The sequence below is a fragment of the Gallus gallus genome, chromosome 5 (assembly GCF_016699485.2).
Source record: "Gallus gallus isolate bGalGal1 chromosome 5, bGalGal1.mat.broiler.GRCg7b, whole genome shotgun sequence".
Classification (NCBI taxonomy): domain Eukaryota; kingdom Metazoa; phylum Chordata; class Aves; order Galliformes; family Phasianidae; genus Gallus; species Gallus gallus.
In genome coordinates this window covers 53,552,738-53,569,022 of record NC_052536.1, presented here as the reverse complement: position 1 = coordinate 53,569,022, position 16,285 = coordinate 53,552,738, and the positions used below count along the sequence as shown (strand labels likewise).

At 45.8% G+C, this 16,285-nt stretch overlaps 1 protein-coding gene across 2 annotated transcripts in view; it reads left to right on the top strand.

The window, feature by feature from the left end:
- The window catches only part of PRKCH (protein kinase C eta), a 105,317-nt gene that overhangs the window by 80,498 nt on the left and 8,534 nt on the right, over nt 1-16,285 (top strand). For both annotated transcript variants that reach the window (XM_421417.8, XM_015287908.3), the window contains exons 11-12: nt 6,369-6,507; nt 7,407-7,595. In XM_421417.8, coding sequence (XP_421417.4) covers nt 6,369-6,507; nt 7,407-7,595 — 328 coding nt within the window. The remainder of the gene's footprint in view (nt 1-6,368; nt 6,508-7,406; nt 7,596-16,285) is intronic.

Sequence of the window (16,285 nt, the reverse complement as noted above, 5' to 3'; positions counted from 1 at the left end):
CTTAGTCTGAAGCCCAAGCAGCCAAGCAAGGATACATTTTAAAGCTTAATCAGTCTTATCCCACCCAGTGCATAATATTGATGCAGGGTGCCTTTGGATGTACTGGTGGGTGTGGGTACAGGCAGGTATGAGGCCTTGCACAGGTTCAGGTACCCATCTGCCCTCCAGAGCTGTCCTTGGCTATGTGCTTGGCATGAATTTCCCAAAGCTCTGTGTCTGGGCCCTGACGTGAGCACATTGCATCACTGCATGCCAGCCTGGTGTCTGCAAGAGCCTGTATGGGGGCTGGTTGGCCGTAATCCATTGTGCCTTTATCCTACTGCACAGGCGAAGAACATCTCAAGGATGTTCACTCATTCAAGCCACTTAGACTGGTTCTTAGTTTTGTTCTTGGATTATGATACCATACTTCTGTTTTCAATTCGTTTCTGTGAAATTCTGTTCTGTTTGGAACTGTTGTGCCTGTATTTATGGACACTGAACACCTAGGTGTGGGCAGCTTTGAAAAATAACTTCTGGATGTTGGAACAGTGGAGAAGAGCACCTCGTTCCATTTCATTCCTGCTTTCTTGTAATTATGAATTTACTTACGTATATATGGAGAGATCGTTGATCTGTCCTTGGTTGCCGTCCTTGGTTGTCCCATGTTAGCCTGAGTCTGCCACTGCACCTCGGAAGTTGGCTGGAGACTGGATGGAACATTTTCTTTACCCAGGAGGATGTTTTTCAAGAAAGCCTGGAGCTGAATTAACATTTTGTATTCCCTGAGCTGTATTTTGGTGCAGCTCCATGCAGTACCTGAAGGATGGAATGTGCAGCTCTGACATTCTTTTCTTCACTTAACTGTGGAGCTGACGCTGGAAGAGATCAAGACTAAATCCTACAGGGATTTGGAGACTGTGTTATATAGTAGTGGGTGGGTAAAGCGACACTTGCTATCTCAGCATGTCAACCCCAGATGCTGTTGTACAACAATGCTGTATGATACCTTCAGTTCTTCCTTTGGTTCTGTACCCAGGAATCAGTGCAACCCATAGGCACCGTTGGATTGCTCAGACTTTAGTGATTTTCCCCTCTAAAGCACCGTAAGAATTGCATTGGAATAAGCCTCCGAGGCTGAAAAGGAACAGTTGCTCTTCATTTAATTCAGCAACAAACCTGAGGCTTTCAAGCTGCTTTCCCAAGTGCCATGCAGCTTGATCTTTTTCTGATCTCTGCTTTGTGGCTTCCTTTTCCAAAGGCTGGTAACCTGGTTTCTCATTTGCGATTTCAATGTTTCTCTCTATTCTACAGATGTGGTTATTGTAAGAATGTGGGAGATGCGAACTATTTTCTGTGAAGAAACTTTAAAGTAACAGTGAGTTCTACACAACCTAAAACTTGTGGGATTGGAAATCAATTGCCTAAATTCCTTAATTGTTTTCTCAGGCTTAATTGTTTAGATGGTATAAAACCTCTGGAACAAAACCTGGATGTCCCTACTCCAAAATCAGTGAGAGATGGCATTGTGAAATGAATTATATTCTTTGAATTTGGCTGGTGAGCCCCCGAAAAGTAGCGTGGAAAGAAGGAAGGAAAGGAAGTTTCAGTTGGGCCCAAAATGATTGTTAGGATGTCCTAAAACGACTTATTTTTACAGCTCCAGAGAATGCTGGTTTCAATAAGATACTTCAATTCTGGTGTTATGCAAGGGAAAACTGGAACGTCATTAACTTCACAGAGGTATTTAGGGCTTTTCTCAGTAAGAGGCCTCCTCCTGCTCCCCTCCTTATTTAGTCAAAGTCTTAGTGTAAACGTGTTGTCCCCGGTATGTGTTTGGAGCAGGTCCTCCAGCTCGAAAATCCTTCCTCCCAGATAAATACCTAAACACCTGCACTGCTCTGCCCGCTATGTCTGTTTCATTCTCCGCCACTGAAGTTGTTTCATTCTGGAAAAAAGAATTACAGCTTCACTGGAGCAGCAGGAGATGGAAACTGGTATTGCTCTGGCTAGGAGAGCAAGCAATAGAAACACATTTTTTCTCCATAGTAATGGAGGTTTTCATATTTCTGCAAGGTAAAATGATTTCAACAGAAGAGGTGGAGAAAAATTGAAGTCTGGTCCCTGCATGCAAAGGCGTTAAGTGCGCATTTGCTTGCTTCAAAGGAATATCTAAATGACTTTGCATGCTGAAGACTGAAAAAATCAAAATGTTCCCATTCAGGAATGCCAAAAATATAAATCATTTGGCTAATTCTGAGTTTGGGTATTTTATTCTATATATGCAATATAAATGTATATTTTTTCACATTTGGCTGGAGTATAATGCTCGTTGCAGCTCCCTTTGTGTCTAGCTGTTGCTGCATTGTATCCACATCTTTTGTGACTAAATCATTTGCCTTGAGATGGGATCTCTAGACTTTTATGAGCTTTAAACTGTGCCTTTGGGATTTCCAAACCTAGGAGGACCTCAACATGAGGCAATTCAAGTGGGAAGCCAGCTGCTCCTGCGAAGAAGTTCCTTATTGCATGCACAGCCCTTGCAACACAGAGTGCTGAAGCCAGAAGAAGGAAAAAAAAATGCAAAGCTTCATCCTTTAAAATACATTTCTATGTCACGAGTGAGGCAATCTGAGCAGAGTGAGAGGCAGGTACTCGTATAACACCTATTCAGTGGCAAAACTAGCTGGTGCTGGGAAATTGTATTTGACGTGCCTCAGAAAGGCCTGGATCATCTGCAATTGTAATTGCATTTTTTACAAATGTCAGACTGAGGGGGCTAATGTGTAAAGAACACCTCTCGGTGAAGGACGCTTAGGCAGCTCATTTTGTCGTTTCTTTGGGTCTAGAATAAAATGACGCTGTTAACCCAATGTGCCGTAACTGCGTGTGAGGACAGAGGCTGCCTTTCTGAGTCAGGATGAAGTCTGTTTTCCAGGGGAAGTTTGCCAGTGAAAGGCTTAAGGCAGAGCCTCAGCAGGACCTTAGAAACGCAGCCCTCAGAGAACCTTTCTGCCATTCTTGCTTCATGGAACTGCTAAAAATATTGAATGGAAAATGCAAGTATTAAGGAAATGAGGTAGATTTGGGCCCTGTGAGCTGGATGGCTTCCAGTTTCATCAGCTTCCCGGAATCCCTGCTGCTAAAATGAAGAGCTCCTTGTAAATCTTAGAAACCTGTCAGTGTTTTTCCTCTCACGTGACCGCACTGGTTCATGTGGTGGGATGCATGGGAGAGCTGTCAGCATAGAGCAGTGAGTACAGAGCTTACGGCTGCTGCAGTCTGTGAAGACACTGAAACCAAGGCCCGGCTCCATGGGTCTTGCGTAGCAGGAGGGAACTGCTCTAGAGCTGCATGGCCAGGCCTTGCTGCAGGGACAACACACGAGACCTGCTCCACAAGGCCTTCTGTGTGGGGTCTTCTGGGGGCTTGGCCAGCAAAGAGCATTGAGAAGTCTGTTTGATCATGGGAGAGAATCATGCAGCAGAGAGGCCTTGCACCTGCAGCACCTCCTGCTGCCTCAGCGCTGTGGTGAGGGCAGTGAGTTATGCAGCCAGCAGGGCATGCAGGCCCTGCCTTTCCGAGGTTCTTGCCTCTGCTCCTCAGGCTCTGCGTGACGGACTGAAAGGAAATGGCCTTAAGTTGTGCCAGGGGTTGTTCAGTTTGGATATTAAGAAACATTTCTTCTCAGGAAGAGTGGTGATGCAGTGGCACAGCTGCCCAGGGAGTGGTGGGGTCACCGTTCCTGGAGGTGTTCCAGAGCCATGGAGATGTGGCACTGAGGGACGTGGGCAGTGGGCATGGTGGGATGGGCTGGGGTTGGACTTGGGGATCTTGGCAGTCTTTTCCAACTGTAGTGATTCTGTAACTCTACAACTGTACCCTTATTTAGTCCATGTACATAGCTGTGTTTCTTCTGGCTCAGGTGTAACGAAGGTGTATTTTGAGATGTTTCCTAAGCGCTTCAGGACATGGCGGATGTTTTGGGGAGTGGGAGGAGGCCTGGAAAGGGGATCTCCAAGCAGGTTCACCAAAATTCTCCTTCTGGTCACATGGTTAGGTGCACCCTCCCTAAAAAGTCAGGCCTGCCCAGGACTGAAAAGGCATTTGCTGCATTTAACACCAAGCCAAGAATAAACTGTGCATTTCAACCACATCACTGCAGATTCCTGGAAACAAGGCCTGCCTTCATGCTTGGAGGGCTTCCCTGCTCTGCCAGTAACCACAAGGAAGAGCAACAGCAGCTTTGACTGTAAACTGCTGTTGAAGGCATACTGTCCTGGACGAGCACGTACAATACCACTCATTGTGCTCACCGAATCCTTTGCCCACACGGCTTAACGGTTATGCTTAATTCTGAGAAGGGGAAAAATAAGCATCTTCTGCTGAGCATCCCACCCAGAGCAAATACTGCAGTGTAAGACAAGCACGGGCACTGTCCTCGACCTCTACATTTCACTGGCCGCCAGATAGCCAGTGGCCTTCTGGGAAGGGCAGCAACCTGACAGAGGGGGTTTTAGTGGCTTCTGTTGCTCTGTCTTGTTAAAGTTGGAGAGAGAGGATGTATGATCATATGATTAAGATCTTGAACTGATATTCAGGAAGTCGGTGGTCGGTCTTGTCTCTGGTAAATATGGGTAAATCCTTGACCTCCACTCCTTGCTTACCCATCTATTACAAAGAAGGTAATAAAAATTTTTCAACTCTTCAGGGCAGGATGTGGCTCTGTATAGCACAGTGTGTCACTGATGTTTCCATTTTAACAGTGAAGTGGTGAGAGAGCTTGTCTCAAATGCTAGAGAGGCTTCTGGTGGTGGTGTGGGCTGTAGGATGCTAATGCAAAGCATCAGTCAACAACCTGATTTTCACTTCAAGATCATAGTAGATGAGTGGGATCAAGCTGGATTCAGATTTCAGCTCTCCCACAGATCTTCACGTTGATATGGAGATGCCACCTGTGTTCCACTCTCGTCATTGCTCCTCCTTTCCAGGAAAATAGATGTCTAACCATAGGTCAGAATTGATTAGATTTCAGGTGTGGATTTCATAAAGGGGCCCTGAGACCCTGAAACAATTAATTTTTTTTTGTTTCTATCTGGGCACCCAAATGACTTTGAAAGGTGCTTTGTCTAGGCCTATGAGCCCGTCGTCCATCTCAGTAAAAGGCTGATGGTAACACTTCCCTGTCTCAGAGCTTCTGCGAGTGCTGTACGGAACTCTTGGCCAAGGTTAGCCACAGCTGAGATAGTTACTGTGGGAGAGGTGTGACCTGGAAATTCATTCTGTATTGGAGATGTTTAAATGCATCTTGTGCGAGAAGCAGCAGAAACTTTTATTTTAGTATGCTCAGCTACCAGGATGTTTTTGGGCACTCATTGATGCAGATTTTCTCCAAACTGTGAAAAAAAATAAAGTGACCTATTTGCACTCCCATCATAGCTGCTTTCCTCCATCTGTGATGGTGCCTAGAGCCTGTCTGACAGCTGAGAAGCAGAGGTGCCAAGAGCTAGTATGTATTTTTAGGAAGGCATTGCCTAAGTCTGCAGATGACCCTGTACTTTCTGGTTATGTTCCTGACGGTACCGATGACTGCAGGCTATTCCCTAAGGCATTCTCCCTGGTAAGCTTCATGAAGACTCTGTTGTTTTGACAGCCCTATTTTTGATGAGGTTCAAACTCATCATACCTTCCTGGCAGTTACAGGTGATGTATTGGAAAATGTGCCTTTCTGCAGCTTGCTCACTGATGGCATTTGATTCCAGGACTCTCATGGTATGAAACAAGGAAGCCCCCGCCCCAACAAGCACTGCAGAAGGAAATAGGTTATTGCATTAGCTAGTGGAAGGGGTGCAGCTGGGAAGGCTTTAAAGACTTCAAGAATTTGCAGGTGGGGTTTCTCAGTCAAGTTTGTCTCCATACAGGGAAGTGTGGGAGCTGAACCCTCAGGAGCAGAGAGGATGTGCTCCCCCCAGTGCGGTGCTTTGTCGAATCACAGCGTGTCACCTGTGTGGTGTTTTGCTGCATCAGAGCATCATTACACAATTTGACAGCTCTGGCAACCTCTGTTCCAGTGAGTCCCAGAGCTGAGTGAGCAGGAGCTCTGCTGGTCAGGCCTGTGGTGTGTTTGGAAAGCCATGTGGGCGAACCCGTGTAGCACCTACCCATGTTAAATGCAGTTTGGCAGAAAAGTGTTTGTTCCTCCCTCCCTTTTGTAAGAGATGAATCAAAAGAAAACCCCTCCTGCATGACTTTTGTTTATTTTACTTCTATTTTTTTTTTAAATGATGATGAGGCTTGTCCAGTTTACAAGTTAAGCTTTTGGGGCCTGGGATGCTGCCTCCACTTGTGCTGGGGCTGCTCCAAGCATGTAGCAACTTGTCTCGTTGCAGGGACTTGAAACTGGACAATGTGCTGCTGGACCATGAGGGACACTGCAAGCTGGCAGACTTCGGGATGTGCAAGGAGGGCATTCACGATGGCATTACCACAGCTACCTTCTGCGGTACACCAGACTACATTGCTCCAGAGGTATAAGGAAGCTTTCTTTGGCCATGAAATGTCAGTTTTGAGCAGCCAGCCTGCTCTCTGATGTCTTTAGTCAGACCTTATTTGGCTGCTGGTTGCAAGGTTTCCTACTAGATGCACGCTTCTCTTACTGGTCCCTGGTGCAAACAAAACATGAAGCACCAAGGTAAGCATATCTTTTTCTTAAGCAAAGGTGAGGTAAAAAGTGAAGCTACAGCTGCAGAAACACTCAAGGAATAGGCACATACAGATCCTGGCCCAGTCTGATTTGAAAGGACATCACATTCTTCCTCACTTCTCTGTTCCTTTTTCTACCTTATCCCCTTCCCTGTCATTCACCAACCTCATTACAAAATTAATAAACACCTCTTTAAGGAACAGCTGCCCTCCAGATGCTGCCTGATGTTTTGACAGGATTTCAGATCCTCCTTTCAAAACAAATGAATTGTTGCTTGTGATTGGTGTTTGTGCATTTCTCACGCACTCATGCTCCTTCCCCTCTCCAGCTGAAAGTGTTGCTGTTGGAGCTGTGCAAGTATTTCATTCCCAGGGGCAAGGAAAAGGCGGTATCAGCGTGTGCACATGGCTGCTCTGCCACTTCTGAGGCTCAGATAGTTTAGCTGAAATGTCATTTTTCCTCCTGATAAACTCTATCATCATTTCTAAGGCGTTGTTGACCCAGTGAGCAGCCAAGCTAATTCAGTCATTTAATAGATCTGATGTACGTTAATGCAGATCAAGGGATTCCCAGCTATAAATCATGTAGACATCCAGCCAGCATAGCAGAGAGAACTGGTAGGGCACAGCAAGAACTTCTGCAATGATGTTTCCAAATCTCTTTTCCTCTCTGGCTCAGTTTAGGAGCCTCTAGGGGTGACGTGTCACTCTCATCACTTTTCCAGATTCTGCAAGAGATGCTGTATGGCCCTGATGTTGACTGGTGGGCCATGGGTGTGCTGCTGTACGAGATGCTGTGTGGCCACGCGCCCTTCGAGGCAGAGAATGAGGACGACCTCTTTGAGGCCATTCTGAATGATGAAGTTGTCTACCCAACATGGCTCCAGCAGGATGCAGTGGCAATCCTCAAAGCAGTGAGTTCCCTCCGCTGTCTTCATTCTGTCCTGGCTTTCTTCAACCTAAACCTAGCAAAAGGAAACAGGGCTGGAGGATGGGCACTCAGAAATTGTGGTTTCCCTGACCCTGCCCCTTCTTATCTTGAGCTGAAGGATAAACTAAAAAAGAATATCCTGCCACAGTTCAGTATACTTTCATAGTTATGTCCTTTATAGTGTCCAGCAGCCAACTTGGCAAGCAGAGTGTGTGCTTGTCTGCCTGTCTGGACATTCCCCTGCTGGCTTAATGATTTACAACATATGGTCATCTTCCAGAACAGAAGTAGCAGGTATATACAGTATTACCAGCAGCTACTGTATGTTAAGACAAGGAGTAACAGTTTTAAACCAAAAAAAGTAGGTTTTGATTAGATATAAGAAAGAAATTCTTCACTGTGAAGGTGGTGAGGACCTGGCACAGGCTGCCCAGCAAAGCTGTGGCTGCCCCATCTCTAGAAGTGCTCCGGGCCAGGCTGGATGGGGCTTTGAGCAGCCTGGTCTGGTGAAAGGTGTCCATGCCCATGGCGAGAGACTAGAACTAGATGGTCCTGAAGGTCAATTCCAGCCCAAGCCATTCACTGGTTCTGTGATTTCCATGTGACTCAACCATCAGTGAAGTGAAGACTTCCTGTTCTGACTGTTGGTACTATCAGCTTTCCTGTGGGGACCACTGCCTATCTGTGTACATAAGGTTCTAATATTTGTGTGTTTGGGGGAAAAAAGGGATGGGGGGGCGGGGGGTTGGGGGGGCTGTACAGCAAACAGTTTGAGGAGAGCTGTTGCTGACTACACTTAGTTCTTGTTCTAGCATGTATTCCTGAATTTTCCCAGGACCTCTCTTATCCCTTGCGTCGCATATTTGCCTGTGACATGAGAAGGAAGCTTTTTTAGATTTCAGACTGTGCGTGTACAAACAGTGCCTAGTACTGGAGATCCCTGGCTTTGTCATGAATCAATGACAAAGGCGTTAACCTAGGAGTCAGGAGACCTAACTTGGCTGTTATGCTACTGACTTGTTCTTGCCCACAATCACATCACTTCATATTTCTAAGCACACTTGTAGGGAAGGATCAGAGTATGTCCTTTCCTTGCAAAGCGCTGTGAACACAGATGTGTTCAAGGCTTGGTACTACTAAATGGTAATAGGAGGCCAAAGAAATAATTGGATCAGATAGCATTTTATAGTAATGTGTGGAGCGCTGACTCAAAGAAATGGAGAAATTAAGTATTTAAAGAACCATTTAAAGGAGAGTTTGATTTTGTCAGGGCTTTAATCTGGTAGCCGGAATCTTTAAGGAGAATTGCTTATTGTAGTCTTCTGATGGTAATATTATTTTTGGAGATACAGCATTGTCATTACTGTGTGAGCACCTTCTAATCACTGTTGTGTTGTTTATCTCAAAAGAAAGTGAATGTGAGCTGCCTGATTTACAGCTGTGGCTGTGCTTTCTAACCCATGATGTTAAGAGCCTGGAAAATGAGAGCACTAAACTGCTCTGGTGGCAGAAATGGTAATAAATAATTATATGGCATGGGAGGTCTATGAAAGAGCAGGGAATTAAACCTGGGGTCTCTTATGTTGCAGGCTAAGGCCTTGATAGCCTCAATAATTGAATTATCTCCTCGCTGAAAGTTCTGGCCTATAACCTTGAGCAGAACAAATGAGAATTCACTTAGCTCTTGAGTGATACAAAGCTCTGAAACTAAAATCAAATTCCTCTGCCAGGAAGATGTGATGAGGTGTAGGTATTAAGAGGTTCTCTACAAATGTGTCTATGTAGGTTTAGAAAGCACTTGATCAGCCTGCCTTCTTCAAGATCTTCATTATAAACAAGGATAATACGTTTTGGGACCTGTTTCATGGATACTGGTATTTTGTTTTAGTTTCATTTACCATAATTGTGTGTCACCAATTTCCTCTCGTCAGAAACCACCTGATTTCTGAAGATTGCATCCTGTTCATCTTTGCAGTTTCCTGATAATGATCAAGATATGTTCTCAGGCCCTCATTTAGAGCAGTGGGTGTTACTGGTGTGTTTCTGAGCACCGGTACCAAGGAAAACAAGAACAACCTCAGTGCCCTGAGACCATGCTTAGAATTCAAATCAGAAAGATTTGGGCTCTAAAAGAAGTTTCCTTTTTCTGTTTATTAATGGTCTGGGTTTTTTTTTTTTTTGTCCTTGATACTGTCATTGAAGTGCTGGAAGCAGGGCAGAGCTAAATCAGTGTAGATGAACAGGATTTGCATGGAATCAGTACTCCCAGAGCAGGGAACTGGGAAATCCCAAACCCCATCTGCATACAGTACCTTGCATGACTGGAGTGAGTCACTGGGAAATTTAGGGAATAATGGGTTCAAATCAGGCAGAGTGAACTCAAACTGAGGTCTTCTGCTTCTTGGGCAAGCAAGTCCAATTGGGCATGGATTTGCTTGTGGGCAGGAAGGACATGCAGAAAAGGAGACTTACTGCTGAATGGGTTTAGACCACTTTGTCTCAATCTGAATAGAAGTTTTGCTTTGATTACTATCCTTTCTTCCCCTCTCCCTCAAAAATTCTATTTCTCCGTAGCTCAACCCATAGCAACAAATGTATGCCAGAGGAGCACTGGCCCTACTGCTACGTGATCTGTGCCTGTAAAAGAAACTCTTTCACATACTCTGCTATCGGCTAAGTAATCACCAATGTCTGATGATGAAGAGGCTGTGAAAGAGAAACTTTGTGAGCAGGCAGGGAGCAGAGTCTGCTGGACCGTATCTTTTACGGTGAGAGTGCAGCTGGGGTTTGCTTTATTACTGCACGTTGACGTTTTGAATTTGTGAATTGTTATTAGCAAAAAGTGCCTGAGCAAAGAAAGTGGCTTTCCAGGCAGCTGGAGGCTTGGGGATTAAGCTGAGTGAATTGCAAAATGAAATACAACCCTCTTGTTTCCCATAAGCAGGGTGATATTTTGGCTGCGTGTTTCACTTGCTTCACGTATGACTCTTTCAAATGCAGTGCAGTCACGCTGTGTTTGTAACAGGCGGGCTTGTTTGGAGGGGGGAAGGAAGGGACCTAGTGAGAACTGGAGCTCGAAAGTGGAGTAATGGGAAGTAAATTCACAGGGAAAGCTGCAGGGATTTTCTTTGGTGTCAGATGAGGAGAGGAGGACAAAGTCTTATTGAGTCATTCCATGGATTAACCCTCTGAAGTAGCAGTGGTTAGCCCAAAGGTTTGGAAATTTGGATGAGGATTTGCAACTTGGATGTTTTTGCTCTCCGAGCCAAGTGACAGCATGGGTTAGAAAGCAGCATCTCCCTGGGGAAGTGTTAACAGTGCTCTGCCTTCTGCACCCTGAGTTTCTGAACCTGTCATAGCTGAGTTCAGTGAAGCTGAGGTTGTCCCTTAGCATTTGTGTACCAACCTCCAGTCATAATGTCAGCTCTGAAATGCTTCTGGTCAAGCTGAAATACTGCTTCAAAAATTGAGGCTTGGGCACATGGCTGGGCGTTCTGGGGACACAAATCAGACTAATGGCTGTTCGCCCTCCAACTGGTTAAATACAGATGTTTTGGAGAAAGCACCACCAGAGTTAAGCAAAAAGGGTGATTCCCCTTCTGAGTAGTTTTCTTGTGAAAAATAAACATCAAGCAAGAGAAGAGGAAGATGCAGAGGAAGTTGGCTGTGGTTTCAGTAGTCCAGCGCAGGTAGAACAGCACAGGGTAGCACTGATGCAGGAGGATTAGCACAGTGAGCATTGTTGTAAGGACTGGGAGAGATGGAAGGATTAGTGACCTCAGTTGAGAAAGCAAACCTGATCCATATCTTGGAGAAGAAATGACGTCAGCAATACAGTGAAAAGGATGCAAAAGCAAAACTTGAAGTTTATCTGTTTTTCTAGAGAATAATAGCCTGGAAGTGATGCTGAGTCAAAAGGGAAGTGCTCTGGTTTAGTGCAGTCTCTGCTGCTTTGTGCCACTGAGTTCAGTTCCCCCCTCTGGCTCATGTGGCGTTCTGTGAACTCTGTCACTACTACTGAGGTGTGATCACCCACCCCATGCTCCCTTAGGCTTTTCTCTTGCAGCCTTGCTTCAAATCCCCTTTCTGTTGCTAAGTTAACATCAAGGGGCTGTAGTGTCTGTGAATCAGTGCTTCGAACTTGGATGGAGAGGTAATGATGCTCTGTGGGTCAGCCAAAGCCAGGTCCAGCTCTGAGCCCAATTGTTACAGACACATTTTTGGCTTTTGGAGCACAAAGTGATGGAGTTGGGATTTTGTGCCTGGCTTTCATCAGCAGCCAGGAGCGAGATTGTATGGGAGCAGCAGGAGGGGAAGTGGTTGAATGTTAGGAAACATTTCTTAGGAAGAGTGGTGATGCAGCAGCACAGTTACCCAGGGAGTGGTGGGGTCACCGTCCCTGAAGGTGTTCCAGAACCACAGAGATGTGGCACTGAGGGATGTGGGCAGTGGGCATGGTGGGGGTGGGCTGGGTTGGACGTGGAGGATGTCTTTTCCAACCTTAACGATTCTGTGGATCTACGAATGTGCCACACTTTAAATCCAACCCCATGGCCTCCAGACAGCCTTGAAGCCTGATCTAGAAGGAAAAGCCTCTTGTCCCATTTCTGTGAGCCCATGAAAGACCAAAGACAAGAAACTCAAGCATTCCTGTTAGTTCCTTAGCACTTTTGGCTTACTTGTACAGCTTGTACTTACAGCGGTATTGAATACCAAGAGCTTGCTGGCAGTGTAACTCAGCCCTCTCTCCTAGGAGGCAGCACACACAGCTTTTTCTGGAGAGCAAAAAAGCCACTCAGGAATGTCGCAGTGCAGATGGCACCAAGTCACTTCATTTTCAGTGGGAAAGAGGTATTGGGGCCCTTTCACAACCACTCAGCCAACGTTCAGCTTGCTAATTAAGAAAGCTGCTCAAAACTTTCTGTAGGAGTTTGTCATTCCTTTGGTGCCCAGAGAAGTGAATACAAAGCTGCCTCAGATCCCACTGTCACTTAACGTCAGAGCAGGCAGGGCCACAGGAGAATTTCCCACCATGTAGTGCTGGTGGCAGGTGTGTAATCGTTTGTGTGTGGCTGCAGAAGCAAGTTCTCTCCAGCTGGGGAGGGGTGAAGCATGCATATTGCTGGAATTGAGGCCAACTTCTGCTTTAAAACAAGAGGTTGACTTAGGGATCATGGGTGGTCAATTGTAGAAGTGCTTTGTGATGGTTGGTTTTTTGTTTTCATATGTAGAAAGATGTAAAATAACAGTAGAAAAAATGTGGGTATATTAGAGTTTTGTTCTTCCTTAAATCTGCAAGGCCAGGAAAAACGAAATGTTCTGTATTCCTTCCCCTTCTTCATGTGAAAATGAGCAGTGTTTTTCTTTGTTCCAGTACAATTGTGAGCAGTGACTCTGAATGAGATAGCAATGTTATTTACTGTTATGTTTGTGCATGTAAGAGTTAAATCCAGGAGTCCGTGGGGAGTACAGATTGAGGATAATAATCTCCCACCATTGTGAAGTAATTCTTAGGAACCTCAGTTAACCCACACGCCCAGAGCACAGGGCAGGTCAGTCTGGCTGAATGCAAGATAACTGCTCCAGCAGAGCCCTTAGAGATTTGGGCTGTGCTACAAGAGCTTACAGTAACAGGCTGAGAGGAAGGAAGATTGAAGAGAAACAAAACAAATACCCCCAGGGCACTCCACACAAGCATGGCAGCAGAAAGCAAAGTGAGAACGGAGCTGAGCTGCAGGAGGAGTGAACTGCATGGTGAGGGGACAACATCATGAGCAAGTCTTGGTGGGCGTCCCTTTTGTGTGTGCTTTAGCTTATTTTCAGGAAGGTTTTCTGGTCGGTGAGCACTCAGAGCTGAACCAGACTGGCCCCAAGGCTGTAAGTAACTTGAAAATGTCATTAATGTGGAGAGAAGGGAGAGGCCAGGGTTCTTGCAGCAGAAAGACTTAGGGGCAGATTTTAACATAATCTAAGCAAACAGCCTGCAGTGACAGAGGAGTGGAAGGAAAGGGCTGGTTTTTAGACATCTGAGTGGGGAGATGTGCGTGCTCCAAGCTGCCTGCTCTCCACAGCTGCTCCCTGAATGTCAGCACGGAGGATGAGGTCTTCTGAACTGTTCTTAGGAGATGTTCCTTCCCTTCATGCGCTGTGCTTGCTTGCAGTCCAGCACACCTGGATGCTGGGAGGTCAGAACTAGTAGGAACTGTCATCGGCTCAGACACCACAGTAGGTGTCTGAATCCTCCCTGCATGCTACAGCAAGCAATGCATGACTCAGAGCACCTTTGCTGTACTTGGCTTGGCACATCCAAGCGCAGTACGTATGCACTTCCCGCTGCCTTTCTGCCTCGCCTTTTCCCTCAGCCCTGGGCAGTCAGTTTGGCTGCAGTGTGGGCAAGGCCAGACCTTTGTGCTTGTGCTTCCCTGTCCTCACCTAAATGCTGAGGAGGTGTGAAGCAAGGCAGCCAGGTGGTGATGGTGTAATGCTGCCCACGTTTCTTGTTTGCTGCACAAGGCACATGGCTCTTCTTTGCGCTTGCATCTTGCAGATCTGAGCTGGGCTCTTTCAAACAGACAGAAGAATGCACATAATCTGTTCCACATGTAGTGCTGGAATAGTCAGAATGAACCTGGTTTTGGATGAACCAGATGCTGGGCGTGTTTATTAAACAAAGATTAAAAGGAAAAGGAACAACACAGTGGTGGACCCACTGAAATCAAAGAGGGAGTGAGATGGGCTCATTGCTTTACCCTCAGAGCTGAGGAGCCGGCTAACAGAGGCAGATATTAAAAATGCCTTCGAATATTCCAATAAATTATTCTCCTTGGCATCCCTTCAGAGCTGGCCGGCTCCATAAATCCCTTTCACAGTTTGATTAAGCTTTGGCTGTCACACTCGGGCAGATATTTGAATCTCTGTGAAACCCTATGCCGGATCCGTGTAAACATTTTTCCTTTGTTTTGTTTTCAAAAATGCTTTCATCTTGCATTTCCTGGTTGGCTCTGGAGCCTCTGCAGGAAAAGCAGAACCCTGGAGCCAGTTGTTTCCCAAGCAAGAAGGAATTCTGCAGCTTTAAACGATCTCTCATCTGAACCATTTGTGCAATAAGCACGTGGTGTGGTTAAGTGACAGGGCCCAGTGAGCCCCACCGCAGATCGTCCTCTTACCTCTTTCGCCTGAGCTTGCATCTCCATGGCTGTAATGTCCTGTCCCTTTGCCATGTAATTCTTAAAAAGCAATCAGTATTCCCCAGTGATTTTAATCTCTTCTGTTGATTGATCACACCCCTTTCCGATGTGTTCCTCTTCCCCGCAGTAATAGCCTCATGCTTCTGAATAATTCACTGTGAAGGAAAGCTAATGCCATCCGTGTATAGCTTGCCAATGCCAAATTCATCTTGAAGTTGTCATCAGATCTTTTACCTTTCCTTTCTCAATAGGCTGAAATTGGCTTCTTATTTAAGCCCACAGCATGCAGGCTCAGATTTGCTTCACAACAAAAGCTCCTAGCCCTGCCTATTGTTGTGGCAATTATGATTCATCCTCCTCTTTCCTGCCAGAGATTTAAAAACAAAAAAGTGAAGTGGCGTTCATTGTGCCAACTTTCCACTTTTTCTTTTTTCTGCTCACTCTTGGTGCATAGGAAGAGGCAATTCCTGTGGCCAAGCCTAAAACTTGTGGCCTGGGCTGACTGCTCAGCTCTGCCACGGATAAACACGGCGATTATAGACCCTCAGGAGTGTTTTGGTGGAGTTCATTAAAATGTAATCTTGGGGAAGGGCTGAGAATTCCCTTAAGAACCCGGCTGCCACCTGGACATGGGAATAACCACTCTGTGCATGCAGCTGGGGCCATCTCTGCCCATGGAGAGCCAGTGCATCCAACTGGGGGGTCTCAGCACTCCCCTCGGGGCTGTAAATCTCCAATTGTCCGGGCTATTCAGGGCTGTAGGTCTTTCTGTCCACTCGTCCTCCCAGCGTTGACCTTCCTGACCCACTGTGTCTTTTCAGGAACTTTGAAATTAAAAGAATTGAAATATAACCACGACCATGAAAGAGCTCCTTTGAAGTATTTTCCTGCAAGTTTTTTTTTTTTTTTTTTTTTTTTTCCTAATTGGCCTTTACAGGTTTGTCTGGGGCACTTTAGTCCCCTTTGTACTTGACCCTATGTAAATAGGCCACCCAGGATTGTGTAATAAATTCCCGGCTCCTCTTGACAAGACCATCAGAAAAGGATTAATTGTTTTCCCGTGCAACCCTAGGGAGATCTTAGAGCTGGTTAAAAGGAAAGTGGGATCATGCCCCTGTCTGTTAATGAGCACGCTGCTCATTCCCTCTGCACGTTTGTGTTACTCTGATTGATGTATTGATTTAGTAATTGACCTGCGTATCCCCGTGGTGTATCCATAATCCAACTGGGGCACTTTAACAACAGCAGCTTGATATCGAAGCTCCGAGCAGCCCATATGGCGGGCGACCCATGTGGGAGCTGGGTTGTGCCCATTCCTTCTCAAAACACAGATTGATAGAGTGACATCTTGACTCAAACCTATGATAAATAATCTGATGACTGAAGTTAATTTCTCTGTATTTATTCATTAAATGAGTACCAAAGTCAGGAGTGTATAAAATCACTGGCTATCATCAGGGCCCAGTATAAAGCTCCTGCGTCTAAT